The following is a 27,511-nucleotide window of genomic DNA, read 5'->3' on the forward strand; positions in this document are numbered from 1 at the left end:
TCTTAGTTTTCCACAACAAACCTGGTGTTTAGTTGGCCCATTACAGTAAAAGGACTGTAATGTTCTTCTATTTGTTGTGATGATGTGTTCTCTTTTTGCTGCCTGCTATCACACGTCTGAGGGATCCATGTCAATGGCGCTGGCAAGAAAGACTGGTGAGGAACTATCTGCTCTGTGCTGCCGGCCACACTGGACCCATGGCAGAACCGATCCACCGATGATGCAGTTGCCTTGGCTCTACACACTGCGCTTACCTACCTGGATAAGGGGGGGAAGAACAGATGTGTCTGAATGCTTTTGGTAGACTATAGTTCTGCTTTTAATACTATCATTCCCACCAGACTGGACAAAAAGCTCAGGGACCTGGGCCTGCACTGGTCCATGTGCAGTTGGATACTGGACTTTCTATCAGAACGCCGACAGGTGGTTAGAATGGGGAACATCACATCAGACCCCTTGACCCTCAACACAGGAGCCCCCCAGGGCTGTGTGCTGAGTCATCTCCTTTATTCACTGTACACACATGACTGTACAGCCACAAACAGCTCAAATGTCATTATTAAGTATACAGATGATACTACAGTGATGGGCCTTATCGAAAATAATGACGAGACAGCCTACAGAGCTGAGATCGGCACGCTAATAAAGTGGTGCCAGGAAAACAACCTCGCTCTTAACGTCAGCAAAACCAAAGCCTCATGGCCATACATGAGAAACGATGTGTGGCTATGGCTGAAAGTATAATCAGGGACATCCATCACCAAAGCCATGGTCGGTTTAAACCACTCCCACACCCCCGACCAGGCAGGCGATACAGAAGCATCGGGGGTAGCACCACAAGACTTCTGAACAGTTTTTATCTTTCAGCGATTAGAATGCTGAATAAGAGCTAATCCTGTTGCCACCTCACAGAGGCTGACTGAGAATGTGTTTTTAATGGTCTTTTTGCACTTTAGATGTATCCATAATTTATTATTATGAAGATTAGTTACATATCATGCACTTTATTTCAACTCTACCCCTCTCCTCTTCCCCCTTATGCTCTTGCTCTCTATCGTTTTTCCACTGCAATGATGGGTCTGCACAAACAAGAATTTCACCCATATTACCTGTAATGTGATGTGACAAAATAAGATTGATTGCTTGCTTGCTTGATTGATTGATTGATTGATTGATTGATTGATTGATTCATTGATTGAAGTTCTGTAGATTTTTCATACATTTTGCTGAAGCCCTCCTCATTCCTTAGCGTAGAAAATAACTGGCCTCTTTGTACTGTAGGCGGTCACAAGGCCAATATTTAGTAACTTTCAGCATTTAGTCATTGGCTGGATGTAGCCTATAATTTGTATTTGTTTGTTGTGACAACTCTGACTGCAGTATACACTGCATTGAAGGGATCCAGAAAAGCAACCACTGTTTTCCCTCTGGGGCCCCTGTGTGACCATCATTAGTGGGATGCCTATTGCCTCCTGTTTTTTTTTCTTTTTTTTTTCCTTTCTCACTTGCCTGTGTTTCTTAGTGGTGGTTCACATTCTTCACTGCAACATTCTCAATGGTAGCCATTCTCAACGGTAGCCATGGTGTTCCTGATGAGGGGGATGTCAGAACATCCATGGACTACATAAGGTTGAGTGCATGACTTTGGCAATGTGTGAATAGTACCCGCCGTTGAAGCTCTCTAATGCGTTGTACTCCACTCACATGCCCACTCATTGTGCTACTCCATCATAGCCCTGCCTGCTGACTGCTGAGATATTACATCTCCAGACCCCACTTCTCCAGCTGATATAGAGGATGGCTTCTGTAATAGATGCAGACAGAACCCCCAAAACACTTCACATATTTCAGCTCAATTGTCATGGTTTATGTAGAAAATACAGATAGACAGCTTCTTCTTTCCCACTCAAGTCCATTGATTAATCCGCAAGGACTGTGGAAAAACCTCGCTCTTTTAATTTAATCTGTCTTGTATTGTATTTTCCTGTCTTGTAGAGCAGACATAATGCCATACCAGAATTTAGCTGCTTGTAAATGAAAACGTAATTCTTGATTCACACTAAACCTCTCAGCATACTGTATACATTGCTTCAAACTAAATGAAAGCTTTTCTGTTTCCCTTGTGCAATTGACAAGATTCTATTTTTCTAAACATTACTTTTTTCTGATAATTACATTAAGTAAGTTAAGTTACAGTGTTTTTCCTCATCTGTTAGTGATTTATTTTATTTTTTGTGTAGAAATGTTTGTATTTCACTGCCATCAGGTTTCGCACCTCTCATCTCTCCTCTCCTCCTCTCACCTCATCTCCTCTAAGCCTAGTCTCCTCCAGCAGTAACATGCTGCTTGCCTTGGCTACATCGCTTCCCTGGCGGTTCTTATGTCTAATGTGTAGCTATGTTCTCGCACAACACATCTGACAAACATACCCACATCGACTGGCACACACGGATGCTTGGCTTGGTGCCTGACAAAATTATGATGTCTGTTTTGCATAGCTAAAATCACTCAAGGACCCCTACATTAAACATTATCAAATGTATTTGACTGTGGACCCCCATCTGAAAAGGATTTTGTGCCAGGGACCCCTCATACAAGATTTCTGTTAATGTTTCAAGGATTCAAAATGTGTAATATTACTACTAACCCTAACCCTAACTAGATTTGATAATATGAGATCTACAGGCTCACAACATGTCGCATTAGTGATATGTTGTGGGCTTGTAGATTTTCTAAATTTGTTTTCAAATAGCCAGTGTACTGTATATATGATATTTACACATTTTGCTGAGGACCTCCTGGAACCCTCTCAAGGACCACTGGGAGAACCAATTCCATACCCCACTTTGAGAACCAACTCGAGAACCACCTACTCGATCTGATGGTGGCAGTGCCTCGATGTGATGGCAGCAGCGACTAGATGCGAGGGTGGCGGATCCGCCCACACCTCTAGTCCTGTTACATTTTGTTGAAAGTTTATCAGTCTTTGTAAGTTTATCAATTTGATGGATCTAGACAACGTTACTTGGTTAGCTAGCTAACATTAATTCGCTCATGTCAAAACTAGCCTGCATCATGGCAAATGGTCAGATTTGTCAGATGACGTATAGGGATGAATGAAATTGGACTACAAGCATTGCACTAGTAAAATCTCTAATCGTCTATATCATGCCTTGCATGGATTCAGTGTTCCACCCTGTCCATATTTGGGCGTATTCAAAGGGATCTCCATGGGCATGTGATGTCAGAGCCAACAGAAGATTTACGCATGTCAATATTTGGGAATATCTGCGCGCCTGTTAATGCAGATAATGTGGCCTTCCCAAATGTCCAATCAATATACTGTATGGGTATGACCTCCTGCCTCAACTTCACTGTTATATTTAATTTGTTATGGTGGAAGAGGCTTTGATGTCAGGTATTGTGGCATCAGTCATGTCCATATTTGTGCATAGCCTAATCCAGTGACATAACCATTGCCAAACAATATGTTGATTTTTATTGACTTCAAGGATCTCCATATATGGGCATAATCGGGCACACACCTCCACATATGGGCACATGGTGTGGCAATTTGCGCATATTTGGGCTAATAACGCCCAAATATGAAGTGGTCATATCTCTATTTCATATATGGCCCCCCTCGTACAGCAGACCTGCAGGCAACTACCAGAGTTGAGGGCTAAATAAATAAAGACACATCGATAAGACTCTCAGACAAAGCCGTTTGCTGGTGTTGAATTTCCTCCAGACACAAAAGAACTATGGGCAATATTTTGTCTGCCAGACCCCATAGTTCGACCCCACCTGCAGTCGGAAGTGGCCAAGGGGGTCTAGGTCTTATGTCTGTCCCGACAGGGTTAACCATACCTACACATTCTCCTGTCCCTCCAACATCTGGCGGCTCAGCTCAGGCTACAGATGCTGAATCCCCTCTTCCAAACCCAGGCACATATGAGGAGTGGCACCAGAAATGCAAAGAGGTCTTCCCTATTCAAATGGAAGGCATGCGGTTATTGTTCACCAAGGTTCTAAGTAGCCACTTCCAGGTCAGTCACAATGTTAACTTAAGTACACTTCCTCAGGATTCTGGCTATCGGTTTGGCACCAGCTATGTAGGCAACAAACAGACTGGACCCAGAGAGTTTTTCCCAGTCATGACTGGCGATATGGACCACACAGGCAGCCTGAATGCCCAGATCATCCACCAGCTCACCCCTGCTGTGCGTGCCAGAATAGCCCTGCAGACTCAGCAGGATAAGTTTGTGAATTGGCACTGTGGCATGGAGTACCGCGGGGGGAACTATACTTCTACTTTAACACTCATGAACCCGAATGTCCTTGTCGACTCTGGTATTCTGCAGGCCCACTACCTTCAATCCATCACACCAGCGCTTGTCCTGGGTGGTGAGCTGTTCTTTCAGAGAGGGCCTGTGGCGCCGATGGGAGCATTCTTTTCCCTCATGGGCAGGTACACGGGTGATAATTATATTGCTACAGCATCTGTTGGCCAAGTTGGAGCCCATGCTACATACTACCACAAAGCCAATGACCAGCTGCAGTTAGGGGTTGAATTTGCGGCCGGCGAAAAAGACACCAAGACATCCTTTGGATACCAGGTGGACATTCCCAAAGCCAACTGTATTTTTAAAGGTACAGTTGACAGTAACTGGGTTGTAGGGTCAAGCTTAGAGAAGAAGCTGTCGCCTCTGCCCCTCACACTGGGCCTTACAGCCGCCCTTGACCACTGCAAGAACAAGTTCCAGTGGGGCTTCAGTGCCACCCTTGAGTGTTGACTGGTGCAAAAATGCCCCTACATTTCACTTTGTGTGTATGAGCATGGATCTCCATGGAGATCCGTGCTCATACAACGGCCCATGTGTGTTTGATACCATGCAAAGTGAGCACCGCTCACTTCGCACAGGTGCTATTTTTCATAAGTCTGCGTGAGAGCCTATTTTGCCTGATGTCTTTACACCGCATGCAGAGCCAAAAACAAATGTATTTCCACCCATTGTTCCCACCCTATTCTCATCTCGGAGGAGAAAAGCCCTGGTAATGACCTAATACAGGGTGTGTTAAGGGCGGGGCTTCTGTGTTATGTACTTCCCCGGAAGCTGTCTTTGTCGACCAATCACAACACAGGTTTCCTGCATGGTTAGCTAGCTAACATTAATTCGCTCATGTCAAAACTAGCCTGCATCATGGCAAATGGCCACTGTTTACCGTAGCGCAACCACACAGAAGCTATTTGTCAGATGACGTATGGGGATGAATGAAATTGGACTACAAGCATTGCACTAGTAAAATCTCTAATCGTCTATATCATGCCTTGCATGGATTCACTGTTCCACCCTGTCCATATTTGGGCGTATTCAAAGGGATCTCCATGGGCATGTGATGTCAGAGCCAACAGAAGATTTACGCATGTCCATATTTGGGAATATCTGCGCGCCTGTTAGCAGATAATGTGGCCTTCCCAAATGTCCAATCAATATACTGTATGGGTATGACCTCCTGCCTCAACTTCACTGTTTCAGAGAGGGCCTGTGGCGATGGGAGCATTATTTTCCCTCATGGGCAGGTACACGGGCACCGCTCACTTCGCACAGGTGCTATTTTTCATAAGTCTGCGTGAGAGCCTATTTTGCCTAAAAATGCCTGATGTCTTTACACCGCATGCAGAGCCAAAAACAAATGTATTTCCACCCATCGTTCCAGCCTATTCTCATCTCGGAGGAGAAAAGCCCTGGTAATGACCTAATACAGGGTGTGTTAAGGGCGGGGCTTCTGTGTTATGTACTTCCCCCGGAAGCTGTCTTTGTCGACCAATCACAACACAGGTTTCCTGCATGGGGAATGTAAACTGATCTGCAAAGCATGAACACAACATCCTTGGGCAGTTAGACACTCTCAGTAAAGCAGGTTTTCTTTCTCACCAAATTGTGAACAAATGGTCTTATTATATGCATCATGTGACAATGACCACCAGGGTCAGGGTTTTCATCCACCTTACTGTGTTTTTTTATATATTTTTTTATTGTAATAACATTCACAAAATTGTGGGTTGGGCCTATTTCTTACACAAACATCATGTATCATAAACACTATACTTCATCCCCAAATTGGAATCACTTGTTATGGGGCCTCCTCTGTACAGTGCACCTCCAAATGCGGTTTCACTTCTGCCCATAATGTACAAAGGGCACTATCTTGCGCGCCGCGCTATACCTTGGCACTACCTGCTATCCGTTAATTATGCACAAAATGCAGCTGGCGCTGCCGCTAAACGCTGTTGTGCGGCTGCGCTACCTGCTTTGCATTATGTCGACTCCCTTTGCGCCTGGAGGTCTGGCTGTTGGGGATGTTGTACCAATATCCCTAAAATTGCTATTGTGGGCACACGATTATGGGAAAGCGCATAGTGGGTTCTCAGACCACCCGGTATATGACTTATAATCAATTTGGTTGTTTTCAAGAGCAAATTCTATTTCCCCCTACAGCTGACCGCTGTACCCCACGACAGACACAGCCCTGGGTAGGAAACCCATCTTGGAGGAGATCTGCGCTCAGAAGAGCGTGCTTTTCTAGTTATCTCTTTAGTTGACCGGGCTGGCATTTGTTTGAAAACAATGCATAGGATGGGATGCATGTTCAGTAGAGTATGAATTCCATGTGTGGTACTGTATACTAGGGGCCATACCATAGGGCTGGTTCTGTGGACATATGTGGCAACCCACAGGGTTTGGACCTCGATAACCCAGCCAAGTGCCAGCTGTCTGCCACTGGATTCCTGGCCATGCTCCACCTATGAGCTCACCTCTAGATTATGCATGTGCGGGCACGCACACGTGTACACACACACACACACACACACACACACACACACACACACACACACACACACACACACACACACACACACACACACACACACACACACACACACACACACACACACACACACACACACACACACACACACACACACACACACACACACCCCATTGGATCCCTTTGTGGTGCCTTAGGCTCTGTATTTGGATTGGACCATCTGTTGTGGAGTCACCTGATGGGTGTAATCACAGCCCTGGCCCCTCTCACTTTTTTCCCTCCCCCCCTCCTTTATCTCTCTGCCTCATTCTCTCTCTCCAGTCTTCCGGTTCATCTCAAGTTGAAAAATGCACATGCAATGTGGCTTCATACATGCATATCGTCGCAGCCGTGTGGAAACCTCGTATCTCCAAGTTTCAAATGTGTATGTTCTTTCGCAAAGTAAAACCCTGCTTCATCGCACAAGGCCATCGCACAAAAGTAGTGAAAACAGCAGATCTACAAGCACACAACGCCTCACAGGCATTGTGTGCTTGTAGATTGGCTGTTTTCTCTATAGTTTAAATCATTTTTAAAATGAAAAATTCAAAACGAACGGTTGTGGACATACAAGGTTTTCACCCGACAACGACGATATGCAGGCACATGCACACACAACAATGCTCACTTATGCACGTGTGCACACACAAATGTGCGTGTGTAAAGTGATTTGTAGCCGCCATTAGAGCGACCTTGGTCATGCCCATGTGGCATTGGAGGATCTATTATTTTAGCTATGCCGATTATGCCACTCACTGCACGTTAGCTTACCTAACTATGGCTGTTTGAGGGACTCCATGCATCTTTCATAATACATCTCATCTGCATACTAATCCCATGCCATCTCCTTTACGTTCTCTCCCCCTGCAGCTCTCTCTTTCTCTGCCTGGCTCTTCCTCTATTTCTCTTCTCTTTTCTAACTCTTGTTAATGCAGAGAATAGATAAAGGAACAGCAAAGGGAAGGAATGTAAAAGGTTGAGAAAATATAGAAAGGCTGAGAATGAGAGGGGAGGTACACTAGCAAAGCTGGAAGATAGAGCCACAGAGAGACAAGGCGGAAGGAAAGACAGAGGGAGAGGCGAAGAGACGGAGAAGAAAAGGAGTGATTTGTTATCCCTGTTCCGGTAAAAGGAAATCCCGTAGATCAGCATCCATGTAAAGCTGAACAGTACAAAAACAAAACAACAAAGCGAAAGAAACAACAAAGCCCCATGACAATTAAATTGGTATGTATGCAAACAAAAAGCTAAACACAACACACAACAGAGAAAACTGCTGACAGTGCAAGTGGATGAGGATTACTGCAGGTATTGATACTAAAAAAGTACTGGGACAGAGACACCACAATACCAAAATGTCTGCCATGTGTGTTTTTGTGCTGTTCCTCAATCTAGTGTGCCTATCACAAATGATATGAATGTATATATATATTGTGTGTGTGTGCGTGTGCGTGTGCGCATGTGTGTGTGTGTGTGTGTGTGTGTGCGCGCGCGTGCGTGTGCGTGCGTGCGTGCGTGCGTGCGTGCGTGCGTGCGCATTGTACTGTATATATACAGCACACACACACACACAGACAGACACACACACACCACTCAGCCCTAATATATCTACAGATGAGAGCTGTAAAAATAGCAAGTGTTCCGTTTCCCAGGCAATGCATTATGCTATGTGTTTGAACCAGTCACCTGCTCTGTGGGGTGGGGGGGGGGGGCTTTGCATTCATTTACTAATCCCTGCTTCTGGCTCCCTGACTGTTATCAGTTGTTCAAAGACATCCAGAGTAAAGCTAATATAACTAGATGTTTCAATCCCTGTGGTAAGTTGGTGCTCTTGAAGGTAGCAGTCAGAGGGGAGTGGTGAAATGGGAGGGGAGGTCCTTAATTGGGTCATCACGTGGGCACCTTGCTTCATCAACGTTTCATTGATTAGCCCACAATGTCTCCAGAGGGCTCAACTGTGTACCTTGCGTCACAGGTACATCCCCCTCCGTTCCATACCCTCCATATCCCCCACTGGACTGCATGGCATGAGCGTCCTTCTCCTTGAGTCAGGCCTAAACCTGACCCAGATGGTCTTCCAGCTGTTCTGGGAAGCTTTTTGCAGCCAGGTCAAAATATTGTACAGAGATGTACATGTGGCAGATTTTTTTGCGAGCAGTGAAGTCTGACGTCATTTACCCATCCTACCTGGTTCACGTTTTTTCCCCCCATTCTGAATTCCCATAGACTTTTTTCATATCGCGTCATATAAGAACTGTGTTCCTGTGTTCCAAACATAAACAAATGATCTATAAGCGGTTTGACTCATATGGATATGAAGAATCAACTGATGGTGAGAAAACGCTAATGTTACTGTCGACGAATTAGTTCGAAACAGACTTTATCAAATATGAGTGAATGACCATACAGAGACAATATCGCTCAAACCCCGACAATATCGCTCAAACCGTTTGTTTATTTTTGGACCACAATAATGCTTATATGAGACGATTTTAAGATGACCCAATGTTATTCTCCATAGAGAAATTACTTCCATGAACCGGGGGATGAGCGAGTCACGTCTTGACTTCGCTGCTCTATAATATGCAGCATAAGGCCACCCATGAAATGGACACAGACATAGGCTACAGATAAAACAAAAACAAATATTCTTATACACATGATATGCCAATGGGTAAAGGGAAGCAAACACATTTTTGACCAGATTACAAATGGCCCTTTTAATATTGGAGCAATGATCAAACTGTGTGTTGTTTCATACATACCCTATAGGTCCTTTTGAGGATGGGATTATGCTAATGCAAACAATTTGAATCGCTGACTTGTGGTGCAATCACTGTGCTGATTGCTAATTAAATAGAGGTGTGGCACGTGGCATTTTTCTACATGATTTAATCTCATCACAATTCTGACGTGGTAATGAATATTGATGAGAGTGGATTCCTTTGGGGGGAAAAAACGTCTTCAATAGTTGCTAGCATTTAAATGGAAGCTTCATCCTTGAGGGGAACACATTCTGAACTGGACAAATATACTTTATCCACAGATTGTGACTCAGACTCAAATGATAAAGTGGTTAAACATATTACTTCAAAATGCAAATGAAACAGAAAATGCATGGTAATGCATTCACAAAAAACGGTAGCTATGCTGGGCGAACACACGCACCTTGATGTGTAGATGTGCATGCACAACCGTCTGCACAAACATGCTCAAGGTCCATCGTTCATCAACAGCAAATCAATTCCAGTTCATTCTGTTCACTCGTTGTCTCGTCAGAATGAAGACCTTGATTTCCAACTTCAAAGCCTGAATAAATCAAGCAGTTAAAGACTAACAATTATATAAACGTAGTCCCTTGTGCATAGTCTCTCATGCAGGTGGGACATCATTTATAAGTAGAAGTGCCAGTGCAGCAGCAGCAGATCGCACCTACAGTACACAGAAAAAAGTTATCCTGTTGGCGGCCTGTGTCATCGGGACAGCCAGGCCACAGTCAGGGTTCAGCAGTGGTGGAAAAAGTATTCAAATGTTACTTAAGTAAAAGTATCAATCCTGCAATATAGAAATACCAAAGTATGGTTGCCAGCTGATGAGCGGATTCTGCCAATGCATTTCAATGGGAATGGAGCGGATTTTTGGAGAAATCCGCAACCATACTTTGGTGTGACAGTACCCTTACAAGGAAAAGTTCGGAATTCAAAATTACTTGAGTAAAAGTATGAAAGTATTGGCATTAAAATGTATTTAAAGCACCAAAAGTAAAAGTACAAAATATTTGAAAATAGCAGATCTAGGTATAAAATGGGGCTAAAGTGGTTTATGTATGTTTTATAATATTATATTTTTTTCCTACAAAGTAACTTAAGTTTTCAAATCATTGTAGTGGAGTAACAATCCGAGAGTGGAGTAGAAGTAAAAGTATTGGAAATCCTGCGGTAAAGTACACTACAAATACCAGTCAAAACTGTACTTAAGTGCTGTACTTGGGTAAATGTACTGGGGTTCAGCACTTGCCTGATGTGGAAACCGTTCAGACGTCTAGTGGAATTGATCTGTGGAACAAGTGAAACACATCAAGCAATGCACTTACAGTACTGATAAAAACCAATGGCTGTGTCTGAGAACTAGGTAGTAGGAGGTAGTGCCGAAACATCTCCCAGTCCACGTGGTCCAAGCAAAGTGAGTTTAAATTTGCCTGTCGATTAACCAGGCATTCTTCTTATTTGCGTAGACTGTTAATGCTGCATTCATGGCCAGAGGTTGTTCCGTTTCATGATGTAATGCATATAGCCGTGCATGTGACTTGTCTACAAACTTTACTTTTTCTCAAAGCCAGTGCTTTTAATTCCTGTTTGTTTTTGTTTTATTTTATTTTATTTTATTTTTTCAGAAAGATTATACTTGAAAGATAACTGTTACCTATTTAGAAATGACATTAAACATTTCCACTACACCAAAGCATTGTAATTAACATTCAATTAAAACACAGGGAAGCTCATTAATTGTAGTAGTCCAAAAACCTGAAAAGCATAAAATAAAGATTAAACTTGGTTTAATAATGGACAACGTTATACCGTATTTTGCCTTTATCATTATTATATATTTTTAGTCAAATCAAATGTCCTGCATAGTAGACCTAAGTTGTAATCGATAATATTACACACAAGCAAGTGAATACATAATACTGACCTAGGCTCTTATGGTTGTGCTTATTCAGCACCATGGAGAGCGGCACAAAAATACACACACCATATGACTTGTATGAAAGCTCTTTCAAAAATGGTTGATTGTTTAATCCTTTGCTGAAATGAAGCTACTGCCAAAAGTTTAATCAAAATCAATCAGCTCCCCCTCTCTCTAGTGCTTAGAGAGAAATAGATGGAGCAAGTGCAAATGGGCAGAATAAGCTTGGAAACATGTATTACGTTGATTTAATTGAAATTTAGTCTAACTAGAAAGGTGTGCTCAGTAGAGTGCAAATATCTACCTGGATATCGTAGTTGTCGGGTGGAAACATGTCCAAAATCATTTTTTGGAGCGGTGAAACCGGCTCCCTATAGACAGGTATGTCCGTGGGTGTCCGTGTCTGTAGCCTGGCAATACCTGTGTTGACCACACACACACACACACACACACACACACACACACACACACACACACACACACACACACACACACACACACACACACACACACACACGTTAAAGGAGGGGCTCTGTTGAGCAGGCCAGGCACACTCAACACTCTCACACACACACACACACACACACACACACACACGCAGTACGGTACAGTACAGTACGGTACAGTAAGGTACAGTACGGTACGGTAAGGTACAGTTAGGTACAGTAAGGTACAGTACAATAAGGTACAGTACAGTTAGGTACAGTAAGGTACAGTTAGGTACAGTAAGGTACGGTACAGTACAGTAAGGTACAGTATAGTAAGGTACAGTAAAGTACAGTAAGGTAGAGTAAAGTATGGTACAGTACAGTAAGGTACAGTAAAGTACGGTACAGTAAGGTACAGTACAGTACAGTACAGTACAGTTTGGTACAGTACAGTACAGTGCAGTACAGTAAGGTGCAGCACAGTAAGGTACAGTACAGTCGAGTAGCTCAGATTCACCGCTCCACTAGAACCAAGGTTTGATTTTTTTCGTTATTAAAGAAAATAGTGAAAATAGCTGATCTACAAGTACGCAACACCTTGCATCGCGAGGCGTTGTATGCTTCTAGATCTGCTATTTTAACTACTTTTGTGCAACATTCATTTCGAAAAAACATACACATTTGAAACTTGGAGATACAAGGTTTCTGCCTGACGATATGATATGATGTAATAATGCAACTATGCAGTGAACCTTCTACAGTACTCACTACCTTGAATGTAGCATGGCATGTGATTACCAGTTTTACATCATCTATTGTATGCTTCCCTGTCTCGCTCATACACATGCATTATGTCTTCATCTGCCTCTCATTTTTCTGTTATACAAATGAATCTGTAATCTGCACTGATGTCTGATTGTTAGTTTTTGTGTCAATTATCTTTATATCTCCAACTAGTCAATGAGTCGCCAAATTGTGTCTGTCCCACACTGGCTTTGTGAGTCCTTCAAAAGAGGAAATACGTGCTATAATATTTTATAACACATTATTGACATAATGGTTACACAAGTCGACAGTCAATTGTGCATGAAACTGACTTGGCATATCCACAACTTTCCAAAGTCCCATCGTGCATTGCGCCGAAGGTGCAGGCAGCTTCCGTCGCCGCAGCCGAGTGTGATCTACAAGCTCACAGCGACTGCAACTGCGACGCGAGGTGAGCTTGGATGTCTGCTGTTAACCGGAAGTGTCAACAATGTTATGTCAAAACATGCCCATATATGGGCATTACCAAATATGAGCATTCCAAGATATGTCCTTAATATTGATGACATTGGGACAGGGATCTCCATATATGTACATTAAACGTACATATATGGAGACGGCATAAAAGGGATTTTGTTTCTGGGAATGATCATATGGACTTTTTATTTTATTTTTAATAATAATATGTATCCATATACATACAATATATGTTATGCCCATACATGGAGATCCCTATCTGAACCAGCCACACAGATATGGGCCATGACTTTGCCATCTGATATCCCTGATGTCACTGATATATATCAGTGACATCAGGGATCTTCATATATGGGCATAAAAGGGATACCCATATGGACTTTTACATAGGTGATAGGTCACCTGTGATATCACCTGTGATGTCAGAGTGACAGAATGGATATCCAGGGTTTGATCTTTGATGAGGTGATGTCACGTGACATCACTTCCTGTACGGAAGGACGGACGGAAGGAAGGACAAGCTACGACATTTCTCATGGCAACAAAATAAAATATTGATCTCTCAACCGGTACTACATGACATTTTTAATGTTAAATTCAGTAGGGATGAACCCATTAAATCACAGAACACTTATTAGGCAAGTCAGTTGGATGATGTGTTCATTATTATTTTGCAAAATTTTAAAGCGGTATGACGGTATGTTTACCACGTCATGACACCAGTGATAATGTTTAGAGATTTGTGTGAGTTTTTAACAAAATATGTAGGATTAGTAGCCCAGAGACGAGGGTGTGGCTGCAGGACACTGAGTTGGCCATCTGATGATATATGAAAAAAGAAGAATATGATGGGAAGACTGTTACTACGAGGAAGGAAGGGTTAGTCGTCTTGGGCTAGCTAGTCTCGCAAACAACGGAAAAAGATCTCTCAAAAAGATCAGACGATAAAGCAGACGTGTCGCATCCTCCCCGTTTCCGTTTCGGCTTTACAGCATATATAGCATTCGGAGATTGTGGAATAGTTGTCTGGCTACGCAAGAATATGGGATAGCTTTAGGACCTTGCAAAACAGGAGAGGATATGAAAGGTGAGGGCCTCCCTTTGTGGACCCAGACAGAATTTGAGGGTTTGTAATGTGGTTGATGCATGGTCAGAGTTTGTTTTTGGTTTGCTACAATCATTCAGTGTGAAAAATACCGATGTTAGTTTACTAAAGATGTTACTACGTGTAGTGGTAGCATTTATAATTATAATTCTTCTTCTCTTTGGTTAGTGGTTTGTGTTGTTTTATCCCTAGCTGGCCCAAAAACCTTCCACCTTTCTTTCTGGGTTCACCGTGGTTAATGAGCTCACCCAGTTCCCAGTCTGGGATTCATATTATTTTCCCCTCAGCCAAAATACGTCTGTTTATTGTTCTTTTCATGATTTGTTCCACTGTTGACTGTAACCCATGCCCTTCCTGTGTTTTTAAAGGATATTCTTAATTGGGTAACAAAAAGATAGACAGTATATCAGCCTCTGGTCTCATTCATTCTGGGCCCTTGCTTGTTTTAGGAGACTTTTATTAATTGTGGTTTATTGAGTGGTCATGACTATTGGCTGGGCTTTATTAAGTTTAGAAGAATTCTAGGCGCAACATTTGTATTAAATGAACACAGTTGGTCTACAGATAATGATTTATTTCTTTGGGAAAGGTCATGCTATTTATGCAGTACAGAGAAGGGAAAAAAAGTGCCAAGCCTGTAGAGAAATAATATGAGCAAAGATTTATCATCTCTATTATTACTAGAGTAACATTAGTGGTTATTGATTTAAATAGTGTCTATTTTTAGCTGGAACACAGGTGTTTTGAGGAACACAAAGGCGACAAACGGTTTTGTGATTGGGGACTTGTCAGACACAGTGGCAGATCTTTCACTGAGAATTTAAACCCATATATCACAGTCTGACAAGGTAAGAAAAGCAATTATTCACTTTCACAAACCTCCTTTTATGGATAAGAGAGGATTTGTTTTGAGTGTGTCTGTCTTTTAACCGATTTAGTGCCATTCCCGAGATATCTCGCGAAATGTACTCGAGTATCTCGAGTGCCATTCCCGAGATATCTCGCGAAAAGTAATATATTACTGTAACGGCGGTTATATTACCGGATACAATGGCCGGAGGTCCCGAGCCGATCTCCGTCGCTGATTTGTCATCATCACGGCTCCAGGCAGAAAGGGGATCTCATCTTTAATGTCCATTATTTCAAAACTACACTTTAGAAGCGAAGATGGAGGCAGATGCTCGCTTATAAAGCACATGTTGAAAAGCATCGATCCGATCCGCCATGACACCACGTAAACAATGATCGATTCCGGCGCAGGACGCGATGACGTCAGACCGGAAGTGTTAACGCTATGGACTTCTGGCCTTCAAAATAAGATAGTGGCCGTTAATGGAGCCAGTGACAGGCACTCAGGACATTATAATCCGTTAATGTCTCGGGCTATCTCTCTCTCTCTCTCTCTCTCTCTCTCTCTCTCTCTCTCTCTCTCTCTCTCTCTCTCTCTCTCTCTCTCTCTCTCTCTCTCTCTCTCTCTCTCTCTCTCTCCCTCCCTCTCCCTCTCTCTCTCTCTCTCACTCACTCACTCACTCACTCACTCACACACACACACACACACACACACACACACACACACACACACACACACACACACACACACACATTCACTCTCTCTGTCCGTCTGGCTCGCTCGCTCACACACTCACTCACTTACATGTCTGTCTTTTCCTCTGTGGAATTAGGTGACTCAAAAGGCAATTAAAAGTGAATTGCTGCTGCTATAGACAGTGCAGGGGAAATGGGAAGAAGGAGAGGATAAGCAGGAGGGCGGTGGGGGGTCGGCACGGGAGGACAGAGGTACACAGAAGAGTGGCAGTTTGTGTGTGTGTGTGTGTGTGTGTGTGTGTGTGTGTGTGTGTGTGTGTGTGTGCGTGGCAGCGTGCGTGCGTGGCAGCGTGCGTGCGTGTGTGGCAGCTCAAGGCTAGCCTAGTAAACTGACTCCAGAGGAGTCTAGTCTCATAGCAATACAAGCCATTCGGACGGAAGCAAGCGCTCTTCCTCGCCAATCAGCATTCGAGCTCAGGAGCTCCGTGATTGACAGTGCGCTTTGGCCAATCAGGGAATTCTATGACGTCGCTTCGGTGCGGAAGCGATCTGTTTGTTTTTCTCTGCAGTCTGCAGTCACCGTTAACATAGTAGCTTTTTTGATACACTCGGACTGAACGACCTGCAAAAAACACTCTCCCGTTTTTCTCTATGGATGTTTTTCTTCAGATGAAAGGCAACTGCAACAACGTTTAATTTCGAAAGGTACAGTAGACTAATAATATGTATGGCTTTGCAATCTCGGTTCTCTTGCTAATGTTTTCGGTCTGATGATTTAATGGGACAGACTGCTAACATTGGTAGCCTAGCTATTTTCCTGTGTACTCGTTGTATTTTTGTGGAAGGAACTAATCATATAATTTTTTTGTACACTCACCATAGCTTTGGCTTAATCTAAACCATTTCCATATAGAGACAGTCATTCTGGAAGGAATATCGCCTGTGACTTGTGCTTTTTGTCCTTAAATATATCTGTAACATAGCCCTGGCTGAAGCATGGTCACTCATGACCGTCATGTTTCAGGGCTACTTTATATCAAACCTAGATTTTAAGCCACTATACTGTTTGCATAATGGTGGACGTTCAGTTTCTGTTGAATACTAATTGATTGGGCAATAGGTCCTGACACATCTGTGATCTAAATGCACGTATTCACAATTTAAATCACACCAAGAACTAGGCTACAAGTTAAATTTAAAAGACCATTGTCTGTTATTTTTGTTGTGATTAGGCCGTTCTTTGTAGATGAAAATACATGAATTAACCCATACAACTAATGAAATGTATCCTTTAGCAATTTAAAACATTTGTGATAGAATTGTAACTTTTGTGATACATCATTACCAAAACATGTGATAGAATTGTAACTTTTGTGATACAACATCATTACCAAAAACGTATGACAATCAATCTTGTCTCTTTCTCCTCTAGGAAATGGAAGCTGGCGGATGACTGCATCAATGGACAGAGTTTGACAGAGGGTGTTCCACAAGCATTGGCTGTCATCAACAACTTTATTGACAATATTTGTATGGTCTCAATAAAATAATAAATACAGGAATCAATTATAGGAATCATTCGTTCCTCTTAGGAATACAGAGATGATGTCTACTTTCTAATTTCATAATAAGTTGACTGTATCTTTGCTTTAGTGTCATTTATTAAACACTTTTTTATAATATCACAGTATTAGAGGAAAAGAACATCAACACAGTAGTCAGTCTTCTAAAGAAAAAAAAAACGGTTGGGTCAGTTACAAAAAATTATTCTGTTTTGTTTTAATTAATTTTCTCAGTTATATCTAAAGTATTCATCACTTTTCTGCTACTTCTCTTCAGCATATATATGTACAAACCTGTATACATTGTATACACGTATTATCTGAATACCCGCTGATGGACTGTAAACATGTGTAAATATGCTGCTAACCTTATATCATGGTTGACAAGGTTTAAATGATTATTTTGATCAGCTGAAAATTAAATGTATATGTAATGATCCTGTAGTGTTTACTACAAATGTACACAATTACTTTGTCCTCGGCGTGTGAAACATTTACATTAGACTAGAGGAACCATAACTATTTAAAAGAAATGCAAAGGGAGATGTTGCACGGAGGTCTGGAGTCTTCAAGTACAGCAAGAGGATGGACGACAGACAGCAAGGAGATGTGTGCTCTCTCCAGTTCCATGTATTGGTGTTGACCTGTTAGAAAAGAAAAGAAATAACAATGGGTGTTGTTGCTCTTAAGGCTAAACCATTTTCTTAGATCGGTCATGTTGGCAGGCATTTCGCCTGTTGCTTAGGCTTTGTTATTCGTGTCCTTTATATCAATCTATAACAAACCATTATATAATTATAACCATTATAGATTTTTAAACCACTGCTGGTGTTTATAATGGTGGACATACAGTAAGTAGCCTCGTAAACCTAGACATACAGTTTCTGTTGAGCAGTAAAGGAGTTGCATAAAACACAGTGGTTGATATAATGACTAGTTAGTTATTTTACATTGATAAAAATAGAAAAGGAAACCCGCACACTGCTCCAAATGACGAGCGTTTATTGACGACATTTCGAGCTACAAGTTCTTCATCTGGTCTGGAGTTTTGACCAGATGAAGAGCTTGTAGCTCGAAACGTTGTCAATAAATATTCAGTCATTTGGAGCAGAGTGTGCGGGTTTCCTTTTCTATTGTGATTTTTCTCACCCAGCACCTCATTAAGAGATGTGCGTATTTTTCTACTTTTGATCACATTGATACAAATGACATGGTTAACAAAACGAAGTCTACACAGGGAAGTTAGCAATATTAGCATTGCTAGATTCCATTAGCCACATCTTGTTGTAAAATGCAAAAGACATAACCTCAGCAAGGCAAAAGATCACAAAGTTACTGTCTCTTGACTATACCTTTTGAAATGATGTTGCCTTGGTTTCATCTGGAGAAGTCCATGGGTCCATGCCGGTCAAACAATATAAACATTAAAACGAAATGGAGGCGCAGGAGGGAGAAAGCAGTCCTTCAGCGTCTTCTTGCAAAATGCAAATATATCCAGCTAAACTAAGCAGCCAAACACCAGTCGTCCCTGATTGGCTGAAGGGGTTGTCTGTCAACGCTCTACTCCCGCCCATGCTCCCGCCCAGCCCAATCGCTCAGACGTTACTAGAGGCCAGTCTCTCCTTCGCATTCGAATGAAGGCAGGAAGAGAGACTGGTTTACGAGGCTAGCTCAAGGCCTGCTGTCATAAAACTATTTTGGACGGGTAAAAAACAGGTATGAATGCCTTCACCTCTCCTAAGAGAGGTGAGAGCTTGAAATACAGAGTGCTGGCCCTCACTGCTAACCTCAATGGAAGAAAAAAAATCAATCCATCAGTCCCTCAATATCCCCAGTAGCATTTGTCTGCCCCTACTTCTATCTGTCCCTGGAAATCCTCTTCTATGACGAATCGGATTATAGAATAAGATGCCACAAAATGTTTCAATTCATCATGTAACCTATGTGTGGGTTGATATCTGTTTTTATAGTCATGCTATACACCGAAAAACAACCAATAGCAGCTTTATTCCATTTATATCCTGTAGTGCTTTTTCTAGTCTTTTGATCACTCAAAGTGCTTTGAAAAACATTCTGAAATTCACCTATCCACACACTTATGGGGGAGACAGGGAACCAACCTTCTTGTCAGGAGCAGCCTCTTGCTCAAGGACACTTTGACACGAGGCCGCAGGAGAAACTGGGGATCAAACTGTGAAGCTTCCAGGTTCCAGATGGCAGTTCTATCTCCTGAGCCAATAAACTATTTTATCATTGAGAATTGAACCTCTTATTGTTTAGCTGTGGACAACCATTGAACACAGTGTAACAGGAACACAACATTTCCAAAAGTAGCACATCTACAAGCTCTCCGTGTTGGGTGTGGGTGTATAGTGATGTTGTGTGTCTGTGCCTGTGCATACTATTGTGTGTATGCTTGCATGTCTGTGTCTCTCTGCATGTCTGTAGGTCTGTTTTTGTGCTTGTATGCGTGTTGTCTCCTTGGCTGCATTATGTGTTTGATGCATGATCAAAGGCCCTCTCTATTGGAATGAGCGGGTCAACAGTCCATTCTGGCTCTGTGTGTGTGTGTGTGTGTGTGTGTGTGTGTGTGTGTGTGTGTGTGTGTGTGTGTGTGTGTGTGTGTGTGTGTGTGTGTGTGTGTGTGTGTGTGTGTGTGTGTGTGTGTGTGTGTGTGTGTGTGTGTGTGTGTGTGTGTGCATGCGTGCATACTGTGGAAGAGTTTTTGTGCTGCAGCTCTAACACCTTGCAAAGAAAATGGAAGCAAGGAGAGGATGGAAGCTAGACGAGGATGTTCTTTTGACCTTAATGCACCACAAAAAGCTTGAAACCTTTGATGTAAATATCAGTCATTCAGAGGCCACATTTTATCCCGGTGGTATATTGGTATATACAGTATAGTTGCTGTTATATACAGAAACCTATAACCTTGTATGTCTAAACTACTTTTCAGGAAATGGGGGGAAAAAATAATTTTCATAAAACCCAACAGTCAGACTTAAGTATTTCAATATAGGACAAAACAATATGGAGATACAAACATAAGGTTTCTGCCCGACAGCAATGATGCTTCACATTGAATGTCTAGCCATCTACTTTATTACCTTGGGGAATGTGCTCTAGTTCTGAATGATCAGTCTGAAAAATGCCTGAATTTATTTAAATTAGTCTGACAACTCTCATAAACCTTTGCCTATTTCAAGTACATTGCAACAATAGAGTGTGGCCTTTGAATTGGATGATAGTTCTGTGAAACTCTGGTATGCTGCAAACGCTCTTGACTTTGTACTTTGCAGGTGCTTGAAATGTGCTCCAATGTGACTTTTTGAAACATGTACACGCCCTCTTTCTACAGAATGGTAATGTAATGGCTCTTTGTTGCAAGTGGACACAAGCTTGTATATATCATATCACGTACTTGCAAAAAACCTAGGGGAGCCAGTTTACTCCTTCCAAGTTTTTGCTTTTTCACTGTCAGTTTTGCACATTGCTGGGTATGACTGTGAGTTTATGGTACTATGTTATGTGTATATGTGTGCTTTCTGACTCTTATTTACCTGGTTATATGTATGCTTGTCTGCGGGTGTAGGGATGGATATCCATTTGTTTTTCTTAAGGTAGTTAGATAAAATGGTAAGTTGTGCAATAGCACCTTTATCCAAGGCGCTTTACAGAGATTGTGCATTACATTCACCCATTCACACACACATTCATACACTGATGGTGGAAGAAACCATGTAAGGCACCAACTTGCTCATCGGGAGAAATTAGGGGTTCAGCGTCTTGCTCAAGGACAATTCGACAGTAGCTGTCTGGGGGAGCCCGGGATCGAACTGGGAACCTTCTGGTTGCCAAGTGGCCACTTTACCCCTGAGCCACTGCCGCCCCAACAGTAGATACTACTGTAAAGTTATTTGTACAAATTGTACAGTAGATCATTCTGTTTGTTATTTTAATATTGTCCACCCTGGTCCATTAATATTTCAGTTATATATATGCAAATAACTTTGTTTCATCAAAAGTTTTTGGGAGTATCACGAACCAAGGTACAGTATGTAGGCCCCAGGTGTTACTCACAGTGGGAATGCCTGTTCATGTTGTAGTGTCTATTTAGAATTGTAATGTTTACATGCATTCGGCTATCAGCAGCTGAAATAGCCTACAGGGTAGCAAAAGTCTTCATGTATGGAGGGAATTCAGTGTTCTGATTAGATTACATTTTTACTAGGAATTTAAAAGCACACCAACTCAAAGGGATTCCATGACCAGCATTACTGGAAAAAGTGGTCCTCAATGGAAACACACAAACATAATGACCTGACCGAAACTTAATAGGAAACTGAACCTTAAATTGTGTTATTACTCTACTATTACTCTACAAAGTGAAAAGGAGTCTGCTGTGGTACTGTGGTTCTTGTAGTTTGTTGTAGTAATTACCTGCGGACAGCCGCCTTGTCTGTGCAGCTGGAAGAGGAACCTCAGCTATTAACAACTCCCTTTAGGAGAAATAACAGTAGACTTGGAAGCTGGTCTGCTACACATACGCACGCACGCACATACACACACTCACACACGCACGCATGTGGCAGTGTCCGCAGAGATAGGATAAAATGAGCACAACTTTATTTACTTTAATGCTGTAAACTGGTGCAGTGACCTCAATGTGGATTGGGATTTAAGTGTGTTTGCTTTGTTGTGTGTATGCTAACATGTGTGCCTTCCTCTGTGTGCGTGAGGGTGCACATGTGCACACTTAGGAGACAGACTTGCTTATGTTTGCATTCTCTGGCTCTATCACATCCTTATTCCCAGTGCAGAGAGAGAGAGAGAGAGAGAGAGAGAGAGAGAGAGAGAGAGAGAGAAAGAGAGAGAGAGAGAGAGAGAGGGGCTAGGCAATATACTGTATATTGTATAAATGATAATATCATCAATCCCATATGGATATCGTAACATTGTTATACTGTATGTGTTATGTTATATGCTTATAAGAGCAAGAGAGAACAGGAGAAGGCAGGTCGTGTTGGATAGATAGAGGGATGGAAAAGAGATGTGAAAATAGCAAGAGAGAGCAGAAGGCAGGTTGCAGGGACTGAGAATCATTTGGAACCAGTAGAAAGGTTACACAGCACACTTCAAATTGGAATTGGAAATGTTCTCAGCACTAGTGTGTGTGTGTGTGTGTGTGTGTGTGTGTGTGTGTGTGTGTGTGTGTGTGTGTGTGTGTGTGTGTGTGTGTGTGTGTGTGTGTGTGTGTGTGTGTGTGTGTGTGTGTGTGTGTGTGTGTGTGTGTGTGTGTGTGTGTGTGTGTGTGCGTGCGTGCGTGAGTATAAACTTGAGGACAAACATTTCCTCCAACTATTCATTCATCATCACAAGAGATTATGGTTGTTTTATGTTGACTTGGTGTTAAATCGTTATTGACAGAATGTAATAAAATACCATTATTGGACTTTTATTAGAGGGAATTGTATTATTGCACAGAGCTCAGTGAAATCAATGCCTGATTGGACGATCGCCAACTACGCCAAGTAACCTCTTGTAGTTGCGAATATTATAGGTCTTACCTAGATGCCAATCGCAACATGAGATCACCGTTCGCTTGCTGTTAAATCTTTCTGCGGAAATGCCTGTATTTCGGCTCCAGTGTTTCCATTGCATTTTTGGGGCGAGACATGCTGTATTCAACGGCTCAAAACCACAGAACCGAGTGTCGAAATGACCCGCTTCAGATATAACCTCCGTCTTTACCGATTGGGGGGATCAATCGTACTGGAGATAAATATTCTGTGACTACTTGAAATGGAAAACGGAAAAAGCGCTTGCAGAATGGACTTTTAAAATGTAATTTCTCTGGCAGTAGATGAGTTGTTAATATCACAGTCAATTCATGTCCAAAAATTAACAGTGTAGAGCAACATTTAGGTGGAAAATGTATCTAGCCTGCCCCCATTGCTTGTGCTGCGGGTCTCTGCGAGCAGACAGTATGGTGCTCATTATAGAGCTTTTTATAGCATCTTATTTATTGGCCTCAATATCGGCATAGGAGAACACCAATCAGGGATTTTCCCTTCCATCGGCGACATCGGAACAAGCCAACTTTGCACACATACCGTACAGTATGTGTAGGCACATGTGAGTTTGTACACATACGCGCGCACACACACACACAAGCTTGTGTGTGTGTGTGTGTGTGTGTGTGTGTGTGTGTGTGTGTGTGTGTGTGTGTGTGTGTGTGTGTGTGTGTGTGTGTGTGTGTGCGTGTGTGTGTGTGTGTGTGGTCTCTCTAAAAAAAAAACAGGATAGGCTGCATGCCCGCCAATGCTGTGATGACATCATTCCTCTAGGCCTATGTCTCTGGATTTCAGAGGATTGCAGCATCCTCTCTGTCTGAGTGCCCCTGGGGCATACAGAGCATGATACCGGCATTACAGGGCACCAATGGTAGAGAGCTCTACCATTTAAAACTAGATCCACACTAAATATGCATCTCTTAACAATCTGCACAACATTCCAACATTTGCTTGCTGCTTTCACCTAACCCACTGAATAACACAGGTCCCGCACATTGGCTCCATTTACATAACACTTTATTATAGATAAATGATGTTGTCATTGCAGTACCAGGAGATATAGGGTCCCTGCTTGGCCATCCACAAGCATTGAATTACAATTGTTCTATTTCAATTGACCTTCATCAGATACTTCATCAGGTAACTGATGAAGGTCAATTGACCGAAGCGTTGTACTTCATTCAATAAAGTGTTACGCAAGTGAATTCACTGTGCGGTACTGCTTCTTTTATTCAAGCTTGGCTGTTCCTCTCCTACGCACCTGTCCTTTGTAAGTAGGTTTGCAAAAATGACTAATCTACAAAACCTAACCCACCTAGTCATACAAATTACACACAAATTAAATGAAGTGCTTTAAATAAGACATGACTAATGACAGGGGTTATGTGCTTTAATGATCCTTGGTTTGTTATGTTTCATTCGGCTACAGTATCTGTCTGCATTCACTGAAAGTATGCCTTTACAGTCACGAGGCGGGTGCTAGTCGCTAGGCAGCCATGAGGCTCTCTCTATTCTCAGGCAGCTACTGTATGAGGCGGTCACTAGGCAGCCGTGAGGTGTTTGCCCAGCATCCTATGGAGGAACTCAGTCTGGCTTTTCTACCCAGGCTTGTATTGATGGGTGGCAAGGAGCCTGCTATGGACAGCAGCCTTTAGAAGATGGCAAAAAGGCATTCTGAGGTTGGGTTTAATCATGGAAAACTGGTCTAGGGACAATGACATGCACCCTTCTGGCTCTGCTTTGTGAAGCATTTGGTGCACCGCCTGTGTAATCTTCTCTATGGCTGAGAGCCATGGAGAAGTTTCCTGTATGGGCATAATTAAGATAAGATGATGAGAGAGGAGGAGACCCAACCATTTGTTTGCTGTCTGGGTCATTAATAGTTACAGTATACACAATCCTCAGTGTAAATGTATAAATTATAGCTCTGTGAGTCGACAAATGTAATCAAATGAACCCAGAAGTGTCCTTTTGGACCCTTCATAAATGAACACTGAGTATTTCACTGTGGAAGCAATTCATTCTTTCATTCATTATCTATTTACTACGTTTTTGTTATATTTCTCTCTTTATGACTTGTAAATAACAGTTTCCTTTATGTGTGTGTGTGTGTGTGTGTGTGTGTGTGTGTGTGTGTGTGTGTGTGTGTGTGTGTGTGTGTGTGTGTGTGTGTGTGTGTGTGTGTGTGTGTGTGTGTGTGTGTGTGTGTTTTCTTTTTTAATGGCAGATTTTCTAGCCAGGGCTACTAAACCATTGGTTTTGGCTCGACTCTGAGAGTGCGTTGGCAGATGATGGCTTTCTTTAAGTTGTTATTCATCCTCAAGACTCTCTGCAAAGGAAAGATTATGCAAATACAGACTTTCTACAGTTTTCCTGCTGCCTCCCTCTCTCTATTTGCTTTTCACTTTATATATCTGGGTCTGTGAGTGTGTGCGTGCGTGGGTGTGTGTTTGCATGCAGATGTGTATGTCTGAATGTAGGTTGATCTGTACTAGTGTGTTTGTGAGTGCATGCCGAAAAGCTACATGCCTGCTACTGTGTTTAAAGCACAGCTGATTACATTCATGGATTATGCCAATTGTTAGACACACACACACACACACGCACACACACACACACACACACACACACACACACACACACACACACACACACACACACACACACACACACACACACACACACACACACACACACACAGGGTTTAATCCCACCACCATATTGCTATTCATTGTTTTCCATAGGATACATACAGTATGTACTGTGCACAGGTGTGTACAGGTGTGCACATGTGAATGTACACGTGTAGAAGCCTGATTACACCTATAGTTTGAACAGATGGGTTTGGATGAAATCCTCTTTAGGATTTAGTTTTTTCTTTTAAAAACCATGTGCGCCATTGTCTGCTGTTTGCTTTCCCCATTTCTGCAGTACTTCCCTGTGCGCATATTTGCTCCGATCAAACAAAAGATTAGCCACTCGTTTCAAAGTGCGCTACATCCTCATATCCTTCAAGACAGTTGATATGTTCACTGAATCAGTGGAGATGCTAAGCACGTTGGAGGATTTCCAATGACGAAAGTTCAGTCAACATTGACGCACTGGGAATAAGGTGGATTGAAGCCAGGGGGATTTCTCTCGGGAAACCTGCCCAGCCCATGCAGGAAGAAAAACTAAAAAGTTATATGTTTAAGAATGTTTTAAGAAACATGCATGTAATGTATAAGATAATGGAGGGGGTCCGGGACCCATAGGGGGTCCTCAGAGTTACCACAGGGGGTCCTCCAAATCGTTGTGTGATAGAAGATTTTTTTTTCTCCTTTTTTATATTAACCACTTGAACCCTAGCGTCCATATTCTGAGAACTTTAGCCAAAAATAGCAGATCTACAAGCTCACAACGCCTCGCGCTGCGAGGCGTTATGAGTTTGTAGATCAGCTGTTTTTGGCTAAGAGGTTTGGCGCAGAGGGGAAAAAGAGCAGACTATGTACAGAGTGAAAGGTCGAGTTTATTAAGTATTGACAGTTCAAGTGGTTAAATATATTAAAACACAAATTGACATGAATCCAAATTACACTCATGATTGTGCCGCCAAACGATGAAACTATATGGAATCGTCATGGCTGAAGAAATCATGAAAAGATATTTCATGGACAAAAACTCCCGCACTCTGCATGCTCTTGCTCAGCTGCTCATCTTTATTTCAAATAACAACAATTGAAATAACAACAATTGAAATAAAGATGAGCAGCTGAGCAAGAGCAGAGTGCGGGAGCTTTTGCTCATGAAATATCTTTTCATGATTTCTTCACAGTCCTACGCACCTGCACCTGAAACTAGTGGATATGCGAATACTTCCCCTACATAAATAGTCATGGCTGAAAACATAAACATATGCCTGCACAGTACCGGTATATGGCAATATGTCCATATATGAGCACATACTGATGACATCAGGGATCTCCTTATATGGGCATAAAGGGACACAGTCAGACAGATGGGTGTACAACGGTATTGCATAACTGCGTGTATAAATTGCTAGTATTGGAGTAGTACAGCATTGAAACCTGGGTTACATGGGGCATGCATTTCCAACTTTAATCATTCTCGACTTGCATCGTTCCTGAGTAGGGCCGGTGCCACCGGCCTAGTTACTTTTAATACCAATAATAATTCAGCTAAGAGTGGGCTATGGAACTTTTTAAATGTTGAATAACTAAGTTCTGGGAGAATCATGTCAAGATGGATCTGCAGATAACGTCTCCCCTGCTAATCTGATATGCCCATATATAGAGGTCAGTCCTTATTGTCCCTTGCTAATGCCATGATGTCACATTGAGGTTAGACAACACACTACATATTTGGGCGTAGCTGCATTGCGAACACCTTATATGGCATGGCTGAGTCATGGTGACATGGGCGTTATGCTCAGAGGTTCCGCCCACCCACCCGTACTCCCTTAAGCCAATTTTAATATAGGATAAAGAAACAGCCAACAAC

General features: G+C 42.3%; 2 protein-coding genes across 2 annotated transcripts in view; both read left to right on the forward strand.

The window, feature by feature from the left end:
• Nucleotides 1-27,511, forward strand: part of nrg3a (neuregulin 3a) — a gene marked incomplete at both ends in the record, with an annotated part of 468,665 nt that overhangs the window by 117,774 nt on the left and 323,380 nt on the right. The gene's annotated exons all lie outside the window — the stretch shown is intronic.
• Nucleotides 3,765-4,796, forward strand: LOC308296692 (mitochondrial import receptor subunit TOM40 homolog; the record flags this gene model as incomplete). The annotated part of the gene is made up of 1 exon (XM_080740020.1): nucleotides 3,765-4,796. One exon carries the CDS (start codon nucleotides 3,765-3,767, stop codon nucleotides 4,794-4,796), a length of 1,032 nt encoding a protein of 343 aa, XP_080596146.1.

Source organism: Nannobrachium achirus (assembly GCF_963921795.1).
Source record: "Nannobrachium achirus genome assembly, chromosome: 13".
Classification (NCBI taxonomy): domain Eukaryota; kingdom Metazoa; phylum Chordata; class Actinopteri; order Myctophiformes; family Myctophidae; genus Nannobrachium; species Nannobrachium achirus.